Source organism: Cinclus cinclus, chromosome 6 (assembly GCF_963662255.1).
Source record: "Cinclus cinclus chromosome 6, bCinCin1.1, whole genome shotgun sequence".
NCBI lineage: Eukaryota > Metazoa > Chordata > Aves > Passeriformes > Cinclidae > Cinclus > Cinclus cinclus.
The window spans coordinates 39,871,743-39,897,002 of NC_085051.1; the positions used below are offsets into that span (position 1 = coordinate 39,871,743).

A 25,260-nucleotide genomic window follows, 5' to 3' on the forward strand; every position below is an offset into this window, starting at 1 on the left:
CTGAGAACTGGCTCCAACGCACGTGGGGGAAAGGAGAGCAGAGTCACAAGGGCAAACAAGCCTGGCTGTACCAGGGCACCTGATTCTCACCACCTCCCAGGAGGGCTCTCCTCCTGCCTGGCTTTTGGTAGCAATGGACAGGCACACTGGAACGATCCTTGCCCTGGACACTGCATTGGGATGACGGCACTTGATTCAGCTCCCAGATACTACCAGTAGGCACCAAAGAAGTACTTAAGGAGCATTATGTTACAAGCAAATGGTTTGGCATCCACCTCCAGAGACAAATGGGGAATGCTGGATTCCCTGGAACAATCTCTCAAAAGAAGTCAGTCAGAGGTGATACGAATTCCACCTCTAGTAGACCTAAGGCAATTCTAGTAACATGACATTGATGGGGATCATTTAAGCCTGATGAAATCACAACCCCACTCTCACATCAAAGGTGAGAGGAACTCAGGACTCCTTGGAGGCGCCATATAAGGCAGGGGAGGCAAGCTGCTCACAGGGATCTTACCAATCCCATAAGCTTTACTTCAAAGTCAGTTTGCTAATAAATTTAAGGGGAACAAAATTAACCTCATTCTCTAATAGAAAATGAGTAAATCTTGAGCATCAGACCATGCCTCTTCCTATCCCCAAATTTCTTGGGAAAGCTTCTCACTTCTTGAAAAAAAGGTGAATTCCGGACTGAGATGTCATCATTCATGGTCTTTGGGGAAGGCTACATCCTGTGACCACAGCAGTAGTGACCTATTCTGGGTAGGAAATGGCATTCCAGCTTCATCAGAACACTGAGTGGAAAAACACGGATTTTTCCCACACCCACGCAGAGTGTAGGCACAGGGAATGAGCAGAAGAGAAGCCAAGCAGGGAGCAGCTATAGGCTTATGCCAAGAAACCAGAAACTCTGTCACCCAAACCAAGCTGAACAGCTGGAGCAAGAAAAGGGGTCTGAGGCCCAGATGTTTGGCATCTGGTTGAGAGGCAGGTGGTCAGAAATCAAGAACTACAGATTCAGTCTCAGACAGTCCCCACTACTGCTACGGGAAACACGTGATTCACTCATCTCAGTGCATTGCCTGGAAGTTGGAAAGCCCTCGCACCCAGAATAAAGCCTTCAAACTCTGTCTATGCAGACCAGTGGACACAGCCATACGGCCAGAAGTTATGCCTCGAGGCCAGGGACATGCTGTCTACTATTATCTCCCTAAGCGGGAGATCTCCACTGCCTCCAGAATGATCCATTTGCTGGTCCCTCTGCACCTGAGCAAAGGGAAGCAGCCTCACCAGTGGGGCCTTACCACATGGTAAGATGATCCTAGTCCTTCACCCCTCTGAAGTGAAGGTGGTGAGTCTTAGGGTTCAGCCAGCTTCAGTACAAAACATGTTTCCTCCTCTCATCTAGAGTTGCAGTGATGAATACTGGGGTCCCAAAGGCAGCTCCCAGGAAACAGTGAAACAATGAAAGGGCCACAAGCTGCTACTGGAGCCATCGCCATAATGGGGCCGTTCTGCCTCAGGTGCAGAATTGACAGATAAGGTACAAAGAGGAGCTGCTGCTGCTTCAATCACTGAGCTGGCCTAGAGCTCAAGGGCCCTCCCCCTCTCAAACTCACTCCTAATTCATATCAAACGTACATGGGTGCTGCTCTGGAGCCTCCAGCCTCGCTCCTTGTCTGCGAGTGACCTGACGCCAGAAAAGCCGCTCTCTGCATTCGGTTAGTGTGCTGTGAAGTTAGATGGATCCCAGTGGGCTCAGGAGACTAGAGGTTGGAGCGGCACGAGTCCGTTCCCAGGAGACACCAGGAATCTGAATCCACATCAGGTTTCGGATCCACTTCCATCTCCTCTTTGGTTGTCTGTGTTCCTTTGGAATGAACCTTCACCTGTCAAAACACACAGCAGTTGCTCAAACAGCACCAGGACTAGCTGCACAAAAGCTAGAAGCTGCACAAGACCCACTTTGCATTCTCCACAGACACTTGTGACTCTTCGCAACATCTGACTGCCCATCCCTTCTCTCCAGCAGAAATAAAGGTAAATCCCATGTCTCTCAAAGACTGGGCTGTCCTCAGAGGAAACTCTTTTTGACTTCATTCTTGTTTTGCTACTATCAGAGCCTGCATCAGCAGCTTACACAAGAACCAGTTATCATTGTTAGTCCCACCCAATTCTGCTGATAGGGATGGCTGTTAAGAGCTACTTCCTTCTGCATAGCCTCCACAATCTGCAGGAGCACAGTGAGCCCTGAGCATGGATGTGCATCCAGATGATGGCTTCTCACCTGCTGCATTTCCTCTATCCTCCTGCAGAACCGCTGGAGTTGGGCAGTCAGACGAATGGTTTCCTGCTGCAGCTTCTTCTGATCATCTAGACATTGTAAAACCAGGCCTCGGAGGTGTGTCACCTCCACTTGCAGAGCACTGCACATGCAGCCTGCACCAGAAGCTGCATCCTTCCCTTCATCACATGGTAAGGTTGGACTCAAGCAAGTAGGCTGCAGAGACATGGAATAAAGTCAGGCCAGGAGCTGTATATGCCACAAGAAAAAAACATGCCCAATGTTATCCCAGCTTGTTCCCTGACTTGCCAAACTTCTATTAGGCAGGGTCAGCGAGCTACTTCTCCTTCTGTCTTCTGTACAAAGCCACTAGTTTCCTCCTTTTCCTGGGAAAGGTTGTTCCTGTCCTCCTATCACCAAAATACCTCTGGTTTGCCCCCACTTCCCTAAGTGTAGCACCTGTGCCTCCTCTTCAGACAGAAAATCCTAGAGCTAAGTAATCTCACAGGTTGTAAATTCTCATTGATTTTCTATATCAATTCTTCCTATCTCACAACAAATTCTGCTTTCTAAATTTCTGTCTTCTGCTAGGCTTCTGAGCCCTCAGCTTCTCTCTTTTTTCCAATTGCATTGTACACAGTTTCCCACAGAACTTTAAATCTGACCAAGAATCAGCTTTGTGTTCTAGATGCCTGGGAATTTTTCTCTTTGCAGCGTCATCTCTGATTATCACTAGCCCTCTTTTCCTCATCCAGATGAATTAGGCAAATCCAACAGTTTCTTCACAGCTCTCCCCACAGTTCAAATATTGCCATTTATGGTCCCCAAGAGCTTCCAGCCAAGCATTCACTTTGATAACATTACCCAGGGCTCCGTTTTGGGCTTGTTTAATCCAACAGGTTCCTCAGAGGCCACTTTGAGTCCTTGAAGTTTCTGGTAAGGAAGAGTCTCCTTCTCAGGCTCTGAAGATGCCATGCTCAGAGGAAACGGGCTGTCAGGCATGGGGATGAATTCAGCATTCTCCAGCTCCTGGATACACAAAAGCAGCTCTGTCAGGTCTGCCAACTTCCTGCAGGTCATTTCATCTTCTCAATCAATGCACCAACACCCTCTTGTGGTTAAACAGGCAGTTGAGGCCTTAAGGGCTCTGTAAAACATGGATCTAAGAACCTATCAGTATCCCTCAAAGGTGGAAGGGGCCACCCAGTTTTCCCAGCCTAGATCCCCATTTTAAGGCATTTCTGAGAAACCACATTACCTTCTGCAGCCAGCCAGGGCAGGAGCTGCTGTCAGCACTGTTGCCTCCCTTTGCTTCCGTAGTGCTGATCCAGCCCCCCAACTCACGATCTGCTTCCATGGTTCCCCGAAAGCCTCCACTGGGATTGGGGGTTTCTGCTTCTTGTTCATTATCCTCTTCCTCTCCTACCCCAGTTGTGCAGCTCTGAGCCACTATCAAACAAAAGAGAAAACTTTATACTTTTCCCATCTCTGCTATTCCCATTGCCAAACCTCAGATGGAGAAGAGAAGATGCATAAATTTGTGCTGTATGGTCATAGTGAGAGCCACATGCTAGCATTATCTCCCTCATCAGTTTAGCTCATTACACCCCCTGCAGGCCTCTCCACAAGGGCTTGTGTGCAACAGTCTTTTGCAGTTTCTTGGCCGCAGCCCTCCCACAGGTTCAAGAAACTGGACTCCATCTCTCTAGCAACTGCCCCCATAGAGTCCCTTCCCACAGCAGTTCCCTTCAGTGAGCTCCTCTCAGCTTTTCCTTGTCAAATTGAAGTTTCTCAACTACAAAGCCCTCTCTGCATCCATGTTGTTTCTCATCTGTTTCAGTTGTTGCTTCCTCAGGCTTGGGCTATCCCTTCCCATGCATGGCACCAACTAGATTCTTTCCCTTTCAGCTCTTCTATGCTGCCTTTCAAACACAGAGAAACGGTGCTGCAGGACGAAACTTCATCCACTCACACTAACCACTAAGTGGACTTCAACCAGAGGTCCCGAGGGCATGTCACTTACCAGTACCAATGGACAGACCACTGCTGTTGGATCGTATTGTTTTGGAGTTTAACACCTTTTCTGCAAGGAAACATGCTTTCAGTTATAGTGCCACACAGAAAGCAAGATAACTTCTACAAAGCCAGTGTTACAGGCCTATGGCTCAGAGCAGCTTGCCACATTTGCCCCAGAAATTTGGCCTGTTCTCAGGCAAGATTTATACTCTCCTGGCAAGAGAATATGTCATCATAAAAAAGATCCCAAAACTACACTCTAAATCTACACTTACCAACAATGATGATGGTGTGCCAGCCACGGCATGACAGGTCTGGAACATGATGCAATGATCCAAATATTGGCCGAGGCCACGAGGTACAAATATCTGAGCCATGAGCTCTCTCAGTCGACGTCATTGCCAGACGCCCATTCCCGCCATTACCCCAAGCAAAGATATGGTTGTCTGAGGAGAGAGAAATTCACAGGTTCAATTTTCTCCCTCCTTCTCAGCCTGTAATTGCTGTAAGGATCAGTCTTTCTCCTGCAACTGCTATCCCAAAGTATTTAATCCACCAGCTCCATTTTGACAGTGGGAGACCAAACCAATAACAAACCTAACATGGCAGCCACCATGTCAGTACTCAGCAGCCTTAGGGACAGCAAATACTTGGGGCTGCATGGGAGCAATTAACAGGGCAAGACAGCCCCAGTCTAGCAGGATTTCTTTATTTCAGTGCTTTGCTGTGGGGTTGGTAAAAGAAACAATCAATGGGAGTCAGTTAACCACTCTGCAGATTAAGTTTAAAGTAACCAATCACAACTTGGCAAAAACCCACTCACCGTCAGTAGCAGCTATGGTGAACTCATCTCCACATGAAACCCTGATCACCTGCTTACCCCCCAAGGGGCCTCCCAGCAGGTTTATTCCCAGGTGCTTCTTATAGTCCCCAACACCGAGCTGTCCACACTTGTTGGAGCCGAAGGTGAGCAGGCGGCCTCGCTCTGTGAGGAGGAACGAGAAGACAGTCACATCAAGGGCCCAACTCTGCAAGCAGCCATGCATACAGAGCACAGGCAGCAACAGCCCATGAACAGGAATGGCTCTGCTGAACAGCCAGCCATGCTGGAAGGGGACAGTGCCAGCCAAAAGGAAGGGCTTTAGCCTGGAAACACCTCCCCAGTTCCTTTTCCTGTTGCTTCCCTTTTCTGATGCTGGGGGCTGGGACTCCTCACAGCTCTCTGACTGATGTCGCTTGGGCAAAGCCCAAGTTGATCATAAATGATTCTACTGCTAGCCCAGGGCATGATTCTTCCCAAAACTATTTTTCTCCCCTTTTAAAAAACAGGAAGGCTGACATTTCTGCTTCAGCTGGCCAGGAAACAAGACTGCTGAGAAACAGGAATCCTGAGTTCCTGGAACAGGCATGAACCTTGCTACCAAGAGCAAAACCCCTAGTGTCAACGGCCAGGCTGAAAGGATGAAGTTGATGTAATGCAACTCAGCAACCAGCACTCAGTTCTTACTGCACAAAGCTCTCACCATCAATAGAAGCTGTGTGTGTCTTCCCTGGAGAAATGGTACGGATCTTGTAGAAGGACAGCTGTTTGGCCAAAGTAAGGGAAGTAGCATATGGCACCTCATAGTATGTCTGCCAAAAGATGTGGGTAAGCAGAGTGAAAACATCACACGTTCATCAGCTAAGACCTACTCAAGCAAATTCAGGTCTGACCACAATATTAAACCTAAAGTTTAGGCTTAATGGATCTAAAGTCTACACCTTTAGGATGTAAAGACAGTCCTAAAACAAGTATGATATAAAACTGCCAGAATCTGTATCACTGGAGAAGTCACCAGAGCAGCTCACTCTGTTTCACTACTTCAGATGTGACATAAGCCCACAAGGCAGGCAGAAAACTGAGAAACAAATTGCCTCTTCCCACAATCCCAGTATCCACTGTCTTGACTGGAATTAAAGCATTGGCACAAAGCTATTGAACACTTTGTCACAGGACTTCCATTTCCCCATATACTACTATACTCCAGCTGGGAGCTGGAGCCAGGGATCCAAATGCACTTACATCATGATTGATTATCCCTGATGTGCACTGATTCAGGCCCAGCTTGTTGAACTCGTTGAGTCCACATGCCAAGACTTTGCCTGTCTGGGTAAGCAGGAAAGTTCCATCACAGCCACAGTGAACAGACACAATGTTTAAGGTCTTCGGAACATCCACCTAGGTGGAAGAAATATATCCTAAGAAAATAAAAATCCCAACACCTATTATATGGAAGCTGGCACATGGAAAACATATGAGGGTAGAGTAGTGGCACAGCTAAGTTTGGACACTATCAATAGCAAATACAGTTATTTTGAATGAAGGTGTAAGAATACCATAAAGTATGTAGCATATGGAAACTCTAGTCACAATGCAGATATTCAAGCCAGTCACCAGTGACCAGCACAGGAACCTGAAATACAATGCATAGGCAACCTGGCCAGATGGGCTCTACAAACACCAAACCCAGCTAGGTGAGTAGAGCTGGGTTTGTATCTCTGCTGTGTGGGTGTGATACTGTGTGATCACAGATCTTTGGCTTCCAGGTACATCCTTATTTGTTTCTAACCCCCAGTGGGTTGGAATACTCCAGTTACCTCAATACTGTATTTCAAGAGGGTTTTACTTTTTAACTAACCTTTAACTCATTATATTATGGTCAAAGACTCGCAGTAGTTGCACTGCTGTGAATTTCCTCTAGAGACCCAAGGTAAACCATTTGGTATTCCTCACTATGATTTCTACATTAGGCTGGCATTTCCAGTTCCATCATGGAAATCAGAGCAATCTCTAAGCTACAGTGCTGTCTGGTTTGTGAGTGGTATGACTCTGCCATGATCTCTAGGAGAGAAACAAAGCAAAATGAAGTGAAGAAGCAAAGTTAAAATCCTCAAAAACTCTATAATCTCTCAGGAAAAACACCTGAGCCTCAGAGAGACAGCATTTCCAAACAGCAACTAACTCAGATTTATGCCCTTACAGATCTTGAGAAGTAGTCACAGCCCTACCTTCTGAGGGGTGTAGTGATCTTCTTCTGAATCCAAGCCCAAGCGCCCTGCATCAATGAAAATACTGCAGTTAAAAATGGTATCACAGATGCCCATATCTAAGAACTGCTATCATCTCTCTATAGTCCCAAAAGAATCCCCCTACAGAACTAGAATCTCCCTGCTCCCCTACATCCATCATCACCCACCAATCCTCAAGGGAATCCAACCCCACTCACAGAACCATTGCCCTACCCTCAGGGAAGCCAAATGGCACACTAGAGCTTTCCAGAGTAAAGTCCTAAGGCTTCAGTTTCCAGTTCCCCATTTTTACAAGGAAAGAAAGTCCCAGAGAAACAATGTTTTTTGCCCCCAGGTATATACCAGACAGCCCTCATCCAGACCCTGCATTACACACCTGCACCAAGCCACTTTCAGGCAGGCATGTCTCAGCGCCTTTAGGGTTCAAGGAGATTCTACCTACCGTACTCTCCACAGCCCCACGTGTAGACTTCTCTGTTCCTGGTCAGCACTGCCACATGGTTATCTCCACATGAGACCTGCTCCACAGCATTGGTAAGAAAGAAATCCAGCTGCAGGGGCTCAAGCACTTCAGAGCCATAAGCCTTGTCAACACCAATGCATCCATAATAGTCTGAGCCAAAGGCATACACCTGGCCCTCATCTGAAGGACATAAGGGAAGCTTGGTCAGCACACTTGGCTCGTGTTAGGCTGCATATTAACCTCTTAAGACAAGGCCACAGCAACTTCTTTTCTGCAATCAGCCCCTTTAGTGCAGAAGAATGTCATCAGGAGACTGTGGAGTCCTTCCTTGTTCATGTTAAGATGGATCTTACATGACAAGCTGCAGCTGCTTCAGCGCCAAAAAATCTTTGGTTGAACCTGCCACTTGCTTTAAGAGTAACCCACAAATTGATTCTGGGGCCACCTAAGTCACTCCTTCCTCAAGATGACCACCTGAGCTTATCTCTGTCAAATCTCTGCCTTTTCAGCACTGGCAAAATAAGCTTGAAACTACCATTTTGAAAATCATTTGCAAGAGTAAAGCGAGAGTCAGATTCTTCTGTAACGGACAATGCCACACCTAATATATCCTTTAAATATGAGCAGGGTTAGAACTAGAGACAGCTACCAGATGTCAAGCATTCTGAATTAAACAGCAAATCCTAGATACATATTCTTTTTCATCACTGGGTGATTCTTTCCCCACACAGTCCAAAGAGAGTTTCAGACGTATCTACAGTCTCGACTTCAGACTTCACCGTCTTTAGTACAAGCATGTATGGAGGTAACATATGCACTGGTAAAAGCAGCGACTCTGCACAGATTTGTGGCCAACACCCAGCTTCATCACCAAAACGAGCACATCCTTAGCAAAATCCCATCCTTCTTGGGAGTCAGGAACTTCCTCTGAGTAACAGTGTTGCTTTATCTCAAATGTCAAGATATAATCTATCCCAAATGTAATAATGTTGATACTATCCTCAAAACTGAGGGATGAATAACATACAGGGCTTTCTCCTTTGTGCACAACGTTGTATTAATCTGATGGTGAAGGCAAACACCTCCAACAGCTCAGCAAAATTAGGGGACTTGTCAATGCCTATGTATCCATAACAGTCTGAGCCAAAGGACTTTCATCTCTCACCTGTGATGCACACTGTGAAATCATCTCCACAGGACACCTGGCGAATGGCTTTTCCCTGAAGCTTCTCAACATGCTTTGGCTGCCGGTAGGAAGCTCTGTCTCCATGTCCCAGCTGCCCGTGCAACTTAGTGCCCCCCTGCATATTCTGCAAGACAGAAACACCTAGTGAGGTTACATTTCCACAATCCCAAAGATGGTGTCAATAGTTAGGAGCAAACAACAGAAGTGAACAACAGAAGACTGCAAGGAGCAAGAGAAAATGTTCTGCCTGCTCTCGGGAAGAGACTGCTATCTGTGCATACAGCAAGCAGCAATCTCAATGGCAGCACAGGCTTTCTAGCAATGATGTTCTAAAAAGGACTGATCCAGTCTCAGGTCAGGAGCAGGTGAGGAATCCCTGCTCTTTTATCATCTACCAGGCTACAGAACCTGTTCCCTGCTGCAGGACTGAAATTCAGACTTCAGCTTTTTTAACTACTTTTCTAAATCCTAATGGCTGCAAAGAAATGCATAACCTGAAACAAATGTCATTGAAGTGGCTGGATATAGCAATCATACAGGAAAAACAAAACAAGTAGTGTTGAAACTAGAACTATTAAGAGCCAGCTGAAAGTTTTCAGCAGTTGTTCTTGCAGGAACATCCTGCAAATTACTCCAAGTTGTTCTCCTCCGATTTGGATCTCTTTCCTTTCTTACTGACTTATCTTCTAATCTGTTTTACCAGATTCTGTATAATCAAAACAAAAACCCGTTGAAGCCTGGAGATGGAGAACACCTCCATGTCATAAACCATCTAAACCTGGGAAGACTGAATTCAGTTGTATAAAATCTGTAACATGCTGACATTTTTTATTCACTTTAAACTGCTCCAAATTTCCACTCATCATAAAAAGCAGAGTTGTTTAGCATAAGATTCTTCTGCTTTCAGATAAAAGTTACCTTGCAGATGACAACTGTATTACAAAAAGGTCACTCATCCCACCCTTTCTGATCTTGAAAAACCATCCTTGAAAACACAAAAACAGAGAATCACTAAGTCTCCACTGCATGTCTAGTAGTTAGGAATGGAATGAAGAAATGTTCAACTCAGTGTTTGGACCTACAAGACCACCATTTACAAAGGTCAAGTGCACAGCAAGCCTCCAAGACACTTCCTGTCACAATGGAAAATGTCTCCCAGGAACACACTTGCCTTGGGAGACTTGGATCAGCCCCAAATCAGATGGCCTCAGTGTCCACTGCAGTCAGATCTCTCCCTTTCCAAGCTTCTTGCCCATCTGATTCAAACAGGCTCATGAATGACCAGCAGTAGATGTGAACCCTCCTTTCCCACTCTTTCCCACTTCCTGCAGTTTGTCTCACTTACCACCCATGTGTAGAGCTCCTTCTCCACTGTCACCACAGCAAAGTGAGTATTACCAGCACACACCTGGCGTGCACTGCAGCCACTTTTGATGGCATCCAGCTTCTGGGGGGTGGACTTACCACCTCCCCAAACATACACCTCACTAGTGCGTGAAGTCACCACTGCAATGGGAGCCTCATTCATGGTACTTGACCTGCACAAGACCCCCCCAACAAAACACAGACATGCTTTTAATAATGAGTTTGCATTCCCTGTCATCACCCATTTTCCTGTTGCTGTCTAGCAGTTTCCTCTTCACGGTTTTTATTTTCATAAACTGTTCTTCCAGCAAACTGTGAACAGGCCATGAACTGGACATGTACAACTTCACCTAAGTGAAGTGTTAATACTTCCAGGTTTATGAGGAAAAAATGGTAAAATTCTATCTGATAAATAACAGACAATCAGCTACACATGTCACAGAAGCTACCTGCTTTACAGAGCAACCCTGCTTACAGGCTTGCTGGGAACTGTGCTGAACCTCTGCTACATCAGGTTTTATAGAAGACATTTATATTAATGCAATATTAATTAATAATCAGTCATATTCCTCCTGCTGAAGGGAATCTTTGTGAAAGGAGAGATCTACATTACAATTCAGATATGTAGGCTGTGAAGACTACATCCTCAGTAGGACAGAGCTGGATGGGACCTGCTGATGTACAGCTCCAGCCATACAAATACGTAGCATACAAAAGGCAGAGTTAAAGATAGGACAATAAGCATGCAACTGCTGTGTCAAATTTCCAGCATTCAGGGATCTTCTAAATTACAGTATTCCATTAAGGTTGTCACAGGCTAACACTCGCAGTTTTTCTCTGGGGAGTTGTTCTCTCCGTATTTCCTTTCAAACACTGTCTAAATAATTACCTTGGTCGCTTATTTGGCCCGTTAAGCAGCGTGACTTTCTCCTCCATCTCCCTGTCAAGGGAGAAAAAGGATTTTAGGAAACAGCAACATTGCTCTATGTAATTTACTGACAAGCAGCACACAGATTGTTTTCCTTTCCAATAAACTGCTGCTGCCTCTCGGAGGAAACATGGCAGCTGTTTACCAGCTTGCAGCAATACACAGTAAGTAGGGCAGAAGTAATGTATCACACAGCTAACAAACTTCTAGAAGAGATGAGGACAACAAACTATGTCTGTATGAAAATGCAGCCCACCATACCCATATCGCACAAGAATAACCTTAAATGGCTAAATATTATCAGGGTTTGGGCTTTTACCAATGCATACAGCAAGACAAAATTCAAACTCTGCTGATCACCAAGCAAGAGAGTGTTGGTATAAAGGACTAAGTCTGCTGTTCCCAAACAAACCAATGTGTAATAGAAACAGCCCAGAATTATTGTCCCCTTTCATGACAAGATAGTGTGTGCAGGCTGATAGTCAAACTATGCTAAAATGGGCCACTTTCAGTGCAAGTCTCTCCCAGAGATGGAGGCAACAAAAGGAAAAAATGAGGGTCTCTGTACTGAATGATCCATATATTTTGAATATATATATATTCAAAATGTTTTTTTCCAATGATCACTAGAGGATCTATGTGACTCTTCATTCACAAACATTTGAAGAGTATAAAGAAGCATTCCTCAAAAAGTCTCAGAATGGAATACATCAAGGTTCCCAATATAACAGCTTCTAAGGATGCAGAGACCCTTCCCATGCACCAACAGAATATCACATTAGAAGACAAGACTGCAAAAATGCACTTTTCCCCTAAAGAGAATGAAGTACTTAAATATCTGCCTCACATCAGTCTAAATTCACTTAAGAATGTTGCTGTGAAAGCATAAACACCACCAGTCTGCACAAACCCTCCTGTTTTGCATGTCAGCCATCTAGGTTTCAGGCAAGACCATTTGATTACCTCCTGCGTTTGCTGAGAAGGGGATGTTCAAGCAATTCATCTGCAGTGGGTCTCTTTTCTGGGTCCTGAAAGGCAGAAGCAACAAGTAATTCTCTGGGAAATACTCATCATCTACAATAAAATCTTGGGCCAGAAGACCTCATTCAAGCCTACACGGACTTCTTTCCTTGACTCCCTTCAGAAGGGAAAGGAATTAATTCAAATATGTAGAATGAATAGGTATAAATACCACAGATGTGAAGGAGGGATTTGCATGCTCCAAAGGTATTTATACTATGATTGCTTTCAATAAATTAATTCTCTACAGAAAGCCAGAGCCCTAAAAGACTGTACTGACATGATGCTCCTATCTCCACAGCACTGCATTAAAAATAATTACTTCTGCCAGCCCATTAAATACTTGTGATCAGAGTAAATCCAGCACACCTCCAGAGCCTGCACGACTGAGACAAAGCTTTCAAAGGACCGGAGAAAGCCCAAGCTTAGTGATGCCTCAGGCTTCACAAAAATTACCTGCATCAACAGCTCACAGACTGAAACATGCATATCATTCCCCTTCATCCCTGAATTCCATGACTGAGACAGCTGGGAATGGGTATCTGAAAGTTAGAACATATTTTACCAACCTGATCAAGGCAGGAGTTCACCATCTGGATCAGCTCCCAGGAGTAGACAGTGGAATCAACCTCCATGGCACGATTTCCCTGTACAATCTTCACACAAAGGTTCAGGGGATTCTAGGCAGAAACCAGAAACCAGCCATAATGGAACCAAACTGGACGATGTGTCCAATGGGGAGAAATGCTATAGGCCACCATTATTTTCTTCCTCCATTTCTGACCAGGACATACCCCTCCTCTTCCCTGCCTAGCAGGCTCTCCAGAAATCTAATAACAATTCCTGCAGAAATGGAACCCTGATAGCTAGGACTTAGTGGCAACACCCAGCTTTTCACCAAATTCTCTAACAGCACAGGGAGAATATGCTTCTCTTTACATGAAATCTCCCATGCCACATATTGCCATTAGACACAGCACAGCAGCAAAGTTGCTGGGGACTTGAGAGCCATCACTGGAGAAAGTCAGGAAAGGATGGTACTTTCACACCTTCTCTTTCAGGGTTACAAAATCTTGCCTACAGCAACTAGCAGCTTTTCCCATCACATGGCACAGCTAGCAAATTACATGTGTCAGCCAGCAATGCTCCTTTCACCCTCCCTACACCAGCTTGACCAGACTTCTCTTCCAACCAAGCTTTGAGAAAGAGTAACAGGATGAGATCCTATGAAATCTGAAGGCCAGAACTTTTTGCTACAGAATGCTACACAGAAAATGCACAGCTAGTAATGCTAAAAGAGCAAAAAGACTACACAGTCACAAACTTCCTCTTTGTAGTGAAAATGATAGTTTGTTCATAACCATGATCAAATTAGCACAGTTATTATTCTGCATCTAGTAAACATGAGCTGCAGACAAAGGTGGGTTTGGCAGAAGCCAGAGAGGATGCTGCATGAAGGCAAAAGGGAAATCTGCACAAAGGGTTAAGAGGAATCATGCAGACATTTTCTCTGGCTATAGCTGTCACTCAGTCACAGGCCACAGTTTTTTTTAATTAGCAGATTTGAACAACAACAAAAGAAAAACATGACTGAAGAAAGCTATGTGTGAATTTTAGGACAATTAAAAATTAAGATTATTCAGTCCATAGTGGTTTGCAGACTTACAGTAGCATCAAAGGTCCTCTTCAGAGTAAGCAGCTCAAAAATGACACAGCCCACTGCCCAAATATCTGATTTGAAGTTGTATTTCACACCCTGGCAGAGTTCTGGGGACATGTAATATGGAGTTCCCACCAGCTAGGGAATAAAACATCCAAAAATCAGAAATTATCAACTCAGGAGGTCTGTATCCATTATGCTCACACAGGACAGAGCTAGACAATGGTCTGACACAGCACTGAAGTGATGTACCTCCCTAATGTACTGGAGGGATGTCACCCCTGTCATCCACAAACCTGTCTGGCCCTGAGCTTCCTAAAAGATCCTAGACACCTCTCTTCTTATGCATCTGATGTGGTACATACTTCTCACTAGACTAATAGTCACAAAATAGTAATAGCCACAAAAACACAGCAAGGACTTTCCCCTCTCTTAAATACACATAATTTAGAAGTAATCAGGGCCTTATGCACTGATCAGGCATATGGATACCAAGGTTTTCTTCAACCACAAGAGGTTGAAGAAAAAAGGATCTAGCAAAGCTTCCAAATACAGATGCCAGACTTTAGCTATGGAGCCACTGTGATCACAAGGTACTGCCAGAACAAAGGCTGCTCTGTCTCAAAAGAAAAGAAGGGTTCCTTTTGGGACAGTACATAGAAAGCTAGTTTGAGTCCTACCCAAAAGGCTTTCACTTCAAAAGTGACTTTCCTGAACAACTGTTTTGTGTAGAACAAACACCCCCACCACACAAAAAATCCAAAACCCTGCACATAAAGGTCTCCCAGGTGCTGCAGAAGTAGTGGCTTAGCTCAAAGTCACAACAAGGATATACAGAATAAACATGAAAAAAGATGTAAGAATGAATCTTCCACATGAATGGAGCTCATTCCTTAGAAAGAAACTACACAGCAAAACAAAATGAGACAGAATTTAGAAAAAGGAGAAACATTTATAGATGACCTCTTTTCAACTCTCTCAGCAAAGCTCCAAAGACTACAAAGTCTGCCCTTCATAAGACTCTGCAAGTACACTGGATACCTAATGGGTACATTCAGAATCTGCCATCTTCCTCCTATTTCTTGTCACAGAGTGTGACTGCTGCAGAGGTACATGAATTCCAGCCACAGGAAGGTTTAGAACCCCTAAGAATTGAAGTGTAACACAGAGAACTAGGACACTGCACCTAAACATTTTTTGAGCAAAGGATAATGTAAGCTTTCTGTGAGACAGACATATTTTCTGTATCTTCTTCGGTAAATGGGAGAAAGAATGATAAATTGAGAACTCATTGTTTAGTATGCAAGATGTGAGCATTCTACAAAATCACAATTTATCTGCTACAATTACAAATACTGACAATAACATGTTTGCACTCATTTCCCCAAAAAATTACTTCCAGTCTGCCACTGGTCATTAGGTTACAAATTGAGCAACTAGACCAGAGCATAGACAGCATATAAAAATCAAAATATGAAGGTGTGTAGTTCAAAGCTTTTCATATGTGAAAAACAAAAAAGCAATACTTGGAGGTATAGTAAGTATAGATGAATACAGACAACACAGGCAAAAACAAACCTCGAAATTCACAGCACAGAACAAACTGCCTCTGAAAGTCAGAAGGTCTTGAAAAGTGTGACAAAACAGAAGTGGTTCTGTTGCAGCCCAGCCTAGAGATGGCTTTGTGCTGTAGACTTGAGTTCCCACTTACAGTGGAACTGCACAATAGTGCTCATGTTCTGGAAAGGGACTGGCAAGTATTAACAGAACATCAACACCTGGAATTAAATTGAATAATACCATCTGGTAAGGGGAACTGTGAGCTGGTTTGTGTCCCAAACTATAAAAAAGGCCTTTAGCAGATAGGAACCTCAGATAATGTCTCCCTTTCCAAGCCTAACAATCACCACAGAAATTAACGGAGTTGAAAAATCCAAACTGAACCTTTTAGGTGCAATACAGCTTACCCCATGTCACAACTGGCTGCAAAAATTATTTCTGGCAGGGTCTGGAACAAGGCCAAGCTTGACAGCCTTTTGGTAGAATTAATCTCTCCTACAAAGCCCTGCCCTCCTTCAGGAACATTGCCAACAAACATACTGGTTACCATAAGAAGCACAAGTGCCTTTCTTGCTTCTTTGCAATTCAGTTCAGAGCCCGAATATTAAAGAGATTTGAGACATGCCTATGGCACAGTGCAGTGTCAGGCATGCACAATCAAGCTATCTCAGATCCACCTGAGACAAAATTTATCTGTTAGCAGCAGGACAAAACTAATTTATTTGTTAAGCTGGCCTTAGCTAGTCCAGAGGGAGGGCATTTTTCTGATGTGACTGTAATGCTGTCTCTGTCCTTCAGCTAGCACTGTCTTCGTGTTGCACAGAGTCATCCTTAGAAGTACCATGCCTAGGGGAAAGAAGAGCAGTGCTCTCTAGCATGGCTGTGCTAGCTCTGGTACAATTCTATTTCCATACTGGCACCTTTCTTTAGTCTACTGCTACTTTCCAGAGAGACAGACATCCAAAAGGTGACCTGGAAGCAAGGATAACTGCAGGCTGCAACACATCAGCCAGCAAATATGCCAAAATTAGTGAGATAAAGTTAGGAAGTAAAGCTGTAGCGACGCAGGTGTCAGTCTCCAAGTAATAAGTGACAGGACAATAAGAAATGGCCACAAGTTGTGCCAAAGGAGGTTTACATAAACTACTAAGAAAAACTTCTTCGCTAAAAGAGTCAGGCTTTGGAACAAGATGTGCAAAAAAGGAGTTGAGTCACCATCTCTGGAAGTGTTGAAAAAAAACCTGTGGATGCAGCACTTGGGGACATGGTTTAGTGGACACAGCAGTGCTGGGTTAACAGTTGGACTCAATGACCTTAGAGGTCTTTTCCAACCTTAATTCTATAACACTGAAGGAAATTGAGAGCTGAGGGAAAGTAACAGAAAACAAGCAGCAAGAACGTACAGTATCCCTGGTCTTCTGCAAGGCATGCAGAGATGAAAGAAAAAAACAACTCAGTTTGCACACAAAGATGGCAGATACTCACAGTCTCAGCCATAGAGTACTCAGAGTTCAGCTTCTTTGCCAACCCATAGTCTCCCAATTTAATCAGGTTTGCCTTGGTTAGAAAGATATTTAACGTCTTTATGTCTCTGAAAGGAGAAAAAGAAATTCAAACATTCAAACATGCTTCCAGATTTCACAGTTCTCCACACATTACTATACTTTCCCCCCAAAATGAGCTACTTGCTACTCTGCCAGCATTCTGTCACACACACATACATAGAGCTCTCCAAAAGTAATTTTGCCCTAAGTACCGGGGCAGTAACTGTAGTTATCCATGTTTTATCACATTCCCCATGCAAACACAATACAGTTTCAAAAGCTCAGGCTCAGACATCTACGTAAAGGCCACAGATCAAAGATAGTTCTTTCCCCCCTTCCCTCAGTTTCTTCTCATATGAAGGTCATTGAGCAAGTCTTATTTTTGCTAGTTTTATAAATAGACCTAAGCCAGAAGACACTGAGCTCACTAAAAACCTAAGTGTAAGTATGAATATGTATGTATGCACATATAAACACATACACAGAGGGTGTGAAACAGATGCCACTCTAGAACTTAAGCATAATGTCTTATCCCTCAAGAAGAACTCTTTGTAACATGACAGGATTCTAGCCCATGAGTTGGCTGGGCTGATTGAGAAGGCTTTAGTCTAGGTTTGAAGGGGGAAGGAGATAAGACTAGGCCGGCTAGATGTGAGCCTGTGGGCTGCATGCCAGTGTTGGGGTGAGATCAACAGCCCAGCTGAAGTGCATTTGTACTGATGCACACAGCGTAGGTAACAAACAGGAGGACTTGGAAGCCACTGTGCAGCAGGACAGATGTGACATAGCTGCCATCATGGGAATGTGGTGGGGGCACTCGCATCACTGGAGTGCTGCAGTGCAGCTCTGTACCATGGCTCTCGACTGCACAGAGCCCAGGGTCAGTGATGATATGGCTCAGTGCCCGTGGGTGAGAATCAGGGGGAGGATTACCCAACCAGGATGAAGAGACAGATGAGATTCCATAAGCAGCTGGCTGATGTTTCACGATCTCCTGTTTTTGTGGGAGATTTTAACCTGCTGGATGTTCACTGGACACTCAACATGGCAGAGAGGAGGCAGTCTAGGAGGTTCCTGAAGGGTGTGAAAGATAACTTCCTGACACATCTGGTAAGAAAGCCTACTAGGGCAGCGCCTGCTGTTTCTGAACAGAGAAGAGCTGGTGGAAGATGTGGTGGTTGGAGGCCATCATAGGTAGCAACCAAAAAATGACAGCTTTCTATTCTCGGTGAGGTGAGGAAGGGGGTCAACAAAACCTCTACACCTTGGAGTTCTGGAGGGCAGACTTTGATCTTTTCAGAACACTGGTTCAGACAGACCCTTGGGAAATGCTGTTAAAAACAAACGGGTCTAGGGAGGCTGGACTTACTTTAAGAAGGAAATTTTAAGAGATGCAGGAGCAGGCTGCTGATGCAGGAGAAGCTGGCAGCCCATGGCTTGTGTAAATGCACCCCTTGCTGGGTTAAAAATAGACTGGGTGGCCAGGCACAGAGTGTGGTGGGGATGGGTGCCACATCCAGTTGGCAATCAGTAACCAATGGGTTCCCCAAGGCTCAGTGTTAGGGCCAGTCCTGTTTAGTATCTTTATCAATGTTTTGGACAAGGGGATTGACTGTACCCTCAGCCAGTTTGCAGACAACACCAAACTCGGCAGGAGTGCAGATGGGCTGGATGCTAGGAGAGGCTCTACAGTGGGATCTAGACAGGCTAGATTGATGGGCTGAGGCCAATTGTAGAGGTTCAGTAAGGTGAAATGTCAGGTCCTGCATTTGGGCAACAACCCCAGGCAGTGCTACAGGCTGGGGACAGAATGGCTGGAAAGTTGCCCAGCAGAAAAGGACCTGGGTGTGCTGGTCAATATCAGCTGAACATGAGCCAGCGTGTGCCCAGGTGACCAAGAAGGCCAGTGGCATCCTGGCTTGTGTCAGAAGAAGCATGTTCAGTAGGACCAGGGCAGAGATTGCTCCCCTATACTCAGCACTGGTGAGGCCACACTTCAAGTTCAGTCCTGGCCCCCCACTGCAAGAAAGACATTGAGGCGCTGGAGCATATCCAGAGAACAGAGCTGGTGAAGGCTCTGCAGCACAGATCTGATGAGCAATGGCTGAGGGAGCTGGGGTTGTTTAGCCTAGAGAAAAGGAGGCTCAGGTGACACCTTACCACTGTCTACCACTACGTGAAAGGAGGTTGCAGCAAGATGGAGGTCAGTCTCTTTTCTGAAGTAACTATTGACAGTTGTCACAAGAGGAAAATTGCTTCCGGATACACCAAGGCAGGTTCAGGTGGATATCAGAAGAATTTCTTCACTGGAAGGGCTATTAAGCATTGGAATGGGCTATCCAGGGAAGTGGTAGAGCCAACATCTCTGGAAGTGTTCAAGAAACAACTATACATGGCACTTAATGCTACGGTTTAGTTGACATGGTGGTGTTCAGTTGGTTTCTTGAGATCTTGGAGGTGTTTTTCAACCTTAATGATACCACGATTCTATGACATACTACGCCCAAGAGATCAAAAGGCTGATGGCCACAAAAACACTGAATTCCAAAACTGATACAAAAGATTCTGTCCCAGACAGAGTAATCTGTGTGTAGTTTCACAGATCAACACAAGAGGCTGGAAATAGAGAGGAAGCCCCTGCAGCATTTAATGTTTTTCATGGTCAACACTTCATAACCCCTCTTTTCCTAATGCACATCAACAACGTCCCAGGGTAGATCAGGAAAGAAACAAGTAAAGCAGCACTTTGCATTCATCCACTTGGGGCATTTCAAAGTCCTGGGTCACTCTGACAATGTCTGCAGGAGAAGGAAATCACTGCAAAGCAGGATAGACGCGACATCTGCTTCAGGCCAAAAACTTAGGCACTACTTTGCTGAGTGTAGGCTACCAACCCCTCATAGCAAGGCCTGCCAATTACTAAAGATTCAAAATGGCAGCAGCCAGGATGCTGTCCTGCAGAAAACACTCTCACACAGCTAAGCCCATAAGTTAGTGCAGCACATGATCAAACTGTGATGGAAGTGGCCGGCTACATGTGCAGTACTCCCCTGAACATCACTGCCTCCTTGAAACACACATTAGACATGAAATTTAGTGCTCCCAAACAAAAAAGGGCAACAGAAAAAGGTAATTAGCTACACATTAAAATCTCAGAATAACTGTCAAAATTACCACTACAAGCCAACAAACTGTACTAGCTCCTTAAGTAACAGGCCAAAAAAATAAGATTCAGACAAATGCAGGACAAATCTTCACATGGGTTATATTACAGCAATGGACAAATGCGAAGCCTTCATCACCATTAACCTCCAGGAACTGCAAAATTATGTACACATTGGCTTGCAGCTATGAATTGTGGAACAGGCTGGAAGTACCTTTGGCCTGTGGTAAATGCTCTTCCTACCCACTTTAACAAACATCATTTATGCACTATCGCAATAAAGGGCAAATTTACTTCCTTCTTATGTGGATAAACTCTTTGTTCATACAGCTGCAGTTTCATTTGCAAACACAAGATTTCCTGCCACATTTATCACAAGACAGTTTCTAGCCCAACAAAAAAGGGATTCTTAACATCTAGGAGGTCCTATTACACTTTGGAGAGAAGCTTGGTGCTTGCTTTAAACAAAGCAGCAAACTCACTCCCATGAGCTGCACTGATTACCTCAGCTTTCTGCATGCCACACTTACCTGTGAAGAATTCCTGCTCGATGAATGCAGCTCACAGCTGATGCAATTTGAAAGAGATACCAAACCACCATCTGCATGGGTAGGAATACAAAAATAATGTGAGGATCAAAAAAAATTTTAAAAATCACAAAACCCTACACGTCCCTGTCACACTGAGGCACAGCAAGTGGGCCTGGCCATACCATTTAGATTCCCTTTCAGGAGTATGAAAATTTTAGAATTTCCTGGTTTGGAAATCTCTAAAAAAACATTTCAACAGGTAGATTGTTCTACTTCCATAGTGTCTGTCCTGACAGAGATTCAATAAGTGGAAAGACTTAAGAATAACAACTAATGACTACCTGCAAAACATCTACAGTTGTGCTCTCCAAATATGAACTGGGACCATTAAACACTTTCCATGAGCCAGAAAGTCTTAGAAGTTACTATATAAAACCATTAAGTGTAATCTTTAATCAGCTCAGCATGCAGTGAAAACAGACAGCAAAAAAAAGTAAGTTTAAATAAAATAAAGGCAGAAAAAGAGTAAGATAGATTCAAGGAAATTACTAGAAAAAAACCCCACAAAATTGTTAAGAAGGGAGAGAAATAGGAGGGCCCACTAGGAAGAAACAGAAAGATGTTTAGAAGTTAAATGCTTGCCAAGATGATAAGGTAAAGAAAGCCAGCTCTTTTTCATTATTCTTCCCTTGGAACTACATACTGCTTATAGACAGTTAAAAAGGAAAATAGATAGTCCATAAATGCTTGCAATATTAAACCAGGAGGATGCCAGCCCCCAGATAAACACAGAAAATCCCCACCATCACAATGAAAGAAAGGGAAGAAATACTCATATAACCCTACAGATCCCCAGAACATTAGGTCAGCTCCATTGCCCCCTCTAATCATTCCAAATTACCTCTTCTTCAAATAACTTGTCTTTCTGTCGCAGAATCTTATCGTAGAGGTTCCCTCCTGTAATTATAGGTGAGTGAGAAAGACAGAGAGGTTCATCTTAGTTAATGGCAGCAGATACTCTGCTCAAGTGCTGCTGGGAGTACTCAAACCCCCTAAGAGATGTGATCAATCACTACAGGTCTCTCTCAGCATTCTTCACTTAAAACTAGCCAGGCACTCACAAAATTAAGTTCTTCTTCCATCTAAGAACTTCAATGGTGTATTTAAGCCTAACCAGAGATGATTCTTTACCACCACCATTTAATACTCTCTGAAAAGTAAGTAAGCTCAGCCAGCAGTCCCTACTTTTCTACTTATTTTATGTAAGTGCTTTTTGGGGCATGTAAACATGCATTAGCTGTACACCAAATCACACGAGATTGTCCTGTTCAGCATTATAAATACAAATAATACATTAAAAAAAAAGGAAAACAATTTTTAAGTCAGAGTAGTTAATGAAACTATAATTTACTGTCTTTCCCTACCTACTCCCCAGCTCTGACTGGCCTCTCCTCCATCTGCCCTGCCAAGTATATTGGTGCAGAATTCAAAAAGCACTGACAACAGCAGTACCACTAACAGAAACCTGAAATCAGCAGAAATCTTCAATCCACCCCATGACTTCAGGACAGCAGACTGAAAATCAAGGACAGCTAAAAGAAATGATGCTAAGGGCTGCAGGTAGAGAAACTCCCTGTCAGATCAGCACCCAAACAGTAAATCCCAAAACTCTGACCTCCTGCTGCTATTCCAATTCCCAATTATCATATATTATGTCCTAATTGTAATGCATCACCCGGACCATTCCCATGGTACAAGACAGCTTTTGTCTGCATGATTTCCATGGGCCTGTCAAGTGGTGAATGTCCACAACAGGTTGCAAGGACTCCGTTGTCTACCTGAGGGACTTAATTCAGACTTCCATGTCAGGAAGATTTTTCTAATTAAGATTCCCTTTACTCAAAGAGCTAACATCCCCCTGTGCTTGCACTGGACTCTACCCTCTATAAGAACAAAAAACAGAGAAGAAAAACCAGCTTTGGCCAAGCTGCCAACCTTGTGTTGGTTGTGTTGGTGTCTGACACCCTCCTAAAAGACCTTACACAACTCTGCTGTGGTCTCCAACCTGTTCCAGTGGAAGTAATCTCTTGTATAAGGTGAACACAACACAATCATTTCCTTTTCCAGCAAAAAATGTTTCTACTGATGAGCCAAGGCTTAATGCAAGCTCTATACAAAAAACAGACACTGCCTGGGGAGCTGTCCCACTCACCCAAACAGGAACCGCACTGCAGTTCAAGGCACATATCCTGTTCCAGCAGTATAAGCTGTGTATAGGCTCTCCTATTCCTGCCATCTAAGAGCAGCTGTTAGTCACAACCTCACTGCAAATCCTTCTATCAATCCATCCAAGCTAGGACTGCTTCCCCTGCCAATTCCAAACACCACCATCTGAACTACTCTTGGACAGAATTTTTTCTCCACCACCAGAATTTTTTTAATTGTTTGGGTTTTTTTAATAATTAATGTAAAAGCTGGAAGCAGAAGGCTCTGATTTATAATTGCCAAATTATAAACCTATTTAAGTAACAGTACTGAAAAAACAGCCCTGCTCTGTACTAGTAGAGAGGCCCAGATAGTCTCATGGTCTTTTCCCACTGCCCTCCTAATAGAACACAGCAAGGTGCACTGGAAGTGTTTATCACCGATAATCCACTCCTTCCAGTGCACCACCCATTCAGAAAATTCAAGATATCATCTACTGCATATACTGCCTCCACTAACTACTGGGATTCTTTTTTTATCATGTGAGACACAAATCAGAAGGGTTCTCAGTCTCTTCTTCAGGAGGTACACAGCAGAATTCACCTCTACTCCTCCGCTCTCCACCCGACACTCCAGAAACACTTGCAGGTTCTGTAGAAGTGTGACCCAGACACAGGGCAGCTGCCTGTTTATAAATGGGAGTAGGGATCTCACCATTACAGTACTCCAGCTCAATTAGGAGCGTGGTGTTATCCATGAAGTGATTGTAGTATGCAATGATGTTCTCATGCTGCAACAGGGCCAGGATAACAATTTCGTTCAAAGCATCACGACGCTCCTTTTCTGACAGCCGGGTCAGGTCCACCTCTTTCCACACTACAAGTGAGTCATCCTGAAACACAAAAACATCTTTCAATTAAAACACACTGTTATGAAGAGAATGGTATGTGCCTTTATAGCCGGAAATTAAAATAGTATGAAAAGCAAAAGACTTTCCTGTCTCTTACAGACTTCAGACAAATATTCTTCGCAGTTTAAGTTTTGAGGTTTGTTGTTTGTCATTAGAAATAGTGATGGCCTGAAGCCATCTTTCCAGCTGGCCAACACTCAGTCTGGGGGGGAAAAAAAAAAAAAAAACAAAACAACAAAACCAAAACACCACACCAAGGGAAAGACACAGGGTTTGTTTTACTTCAATAATGACTAAGCATACTCCTATTCAATAAAGGGAGAACATAGTATTTTTAATGCTGTAACTGTAGGATATTGTACAGGACCATAAGCTGTTACAAATATTCAAAGGAAAAAGCCTAAAGGAAAAAAAAAAACAAACTAAAAACCCCCCTCAACCAAATCAGTAAGGAAACCAGAATGAATTTAAATTTAGTTTGCCCTTGTTAGGCCCACACACGCTGTCAGCCATGCTATGAGTGATCTCTCACTTGAACAGCATTCACTTACACCTGCCCAAGCCATGACACCTCAAGGTGGCCAAAAAAAAAACTGGAGAACTTCCTTTTGGAACTAAATCAAGCATTCCTCCTTGACAGCCGCTATAAACCACAACTACAGTTGAAGTGGATAGTATTCAACAAATTGGGAGCAACAGGAGGACTGGCTTTTCATCCAGTCTCCCCTGATTACACTAAAATGCTGAGCACGTGAGAGAGTTACCTGTATGAGATGACCCCATGTCCTCTGTAACTGGAACAAAACACAGAAAAATGAGTAGTCTACTAGCGTCAGAAGAATCTCCGCATCTCCCTGCGACACTTCAGGGGACCCAGACCCTGCACCCCCGGCCACTGAGGGCTGAAGTTGTCACTTCGTAAGGGGGCTGTCCGCAGAGCGATGCCGGGGGCTGTCACCCTGGGGCTGGCAGTGTCACCCTGGGGACTGTCGCTCACCCCAGGGGCAGAGCCCGTCGGGCACCGGCGCCTTCAAGCACCGGTCCCTGGCGCGACCGCCCCGCTCGCCCTGGCAGCGGCCCCCGCCCCTCTCGGAGCGGCCCCGGGGCCCCTCGGCGGAGGCGGAACGGGGCCCCTCTCCCGCCGCCGAGGCCGAGGCCGCCTACCTACCTCGGTGCGGCGGTACAGAGTGGCCTCGCCGAAGGCGCCGCGGCCCAGGGTGCGGATGGGGATGTAGTGCAGCTCCTCCTGCTCGCCGGGCACGCCGCCGCCGCCGCGGGAGCCGCCCCTGCCCGAGGACTCGTTGCCGAAGTCGGAGCTGATAGAGTCGCAGTGCCGCTCGTACTCGCCCAGCGACAT

General features: G+C 44.7%; 1 protein-coding gene across 2 annotated transcripts; it reads right to left on the bottom strand.

Moving 5' to 3' along the window:
* Nucleotides 1-221: 221 nt before the first annotated feature.
* On the bottom strand, nucleotides 222-25,260 carry NEK9 (NIMA related kinase 9). Of its 2 annotated transcripts, XM_062495143.1 has the most exons (23): nucleotides 25,072-25,260; nucleotides 24,668-24,697; nucleotides 23,708-23,885; nucleotides 21,690-21,745; nucleotides 20,789-20,859; nucleotides 17,037-17,142; nucleotides 13,998-14,129; nucleotides 12,901-13,011; nucleotides 12,275-12,339; nucleotides 11,273-11,323; nucleotides 10,364-10,556; nucleotides 8,998-9,142; nucleotides 7,812-8,012; nucleotides 7,349-7,395; nucleotides 6,363-6,518; nucleotides 5,824-5,932; nucleotides 5,124-5,285; nucleotides 4,576-4,746; nucleotides 4,308-4,367; nucleotides 3,543-3,733; nucleotides 3,149-3,313; nucleotides 2,288-2,500; nucleotides 222-1,889 (listed from the first exon to the last, which is right to left on the bottom strand). In XM_062495143.1, the coding sequence occupies exons 1-23, from the start codon at nucleotides 25,258-25,260 to the stop codon at nucleotides 1,767-1,769; spliced, it is 2,925 nt and encodes a 974-aa protein (XP_062351127.1). In that variant the 3' UTR covers nucleotides 222-1,766. The 2 variants fall into 2 exon arrangements, with proteins under 2 accessions (XP_062351127.1, XP_062351128.1); XM_062495144.1 differs by lacking the exon at nucleotides 24,668-24,697.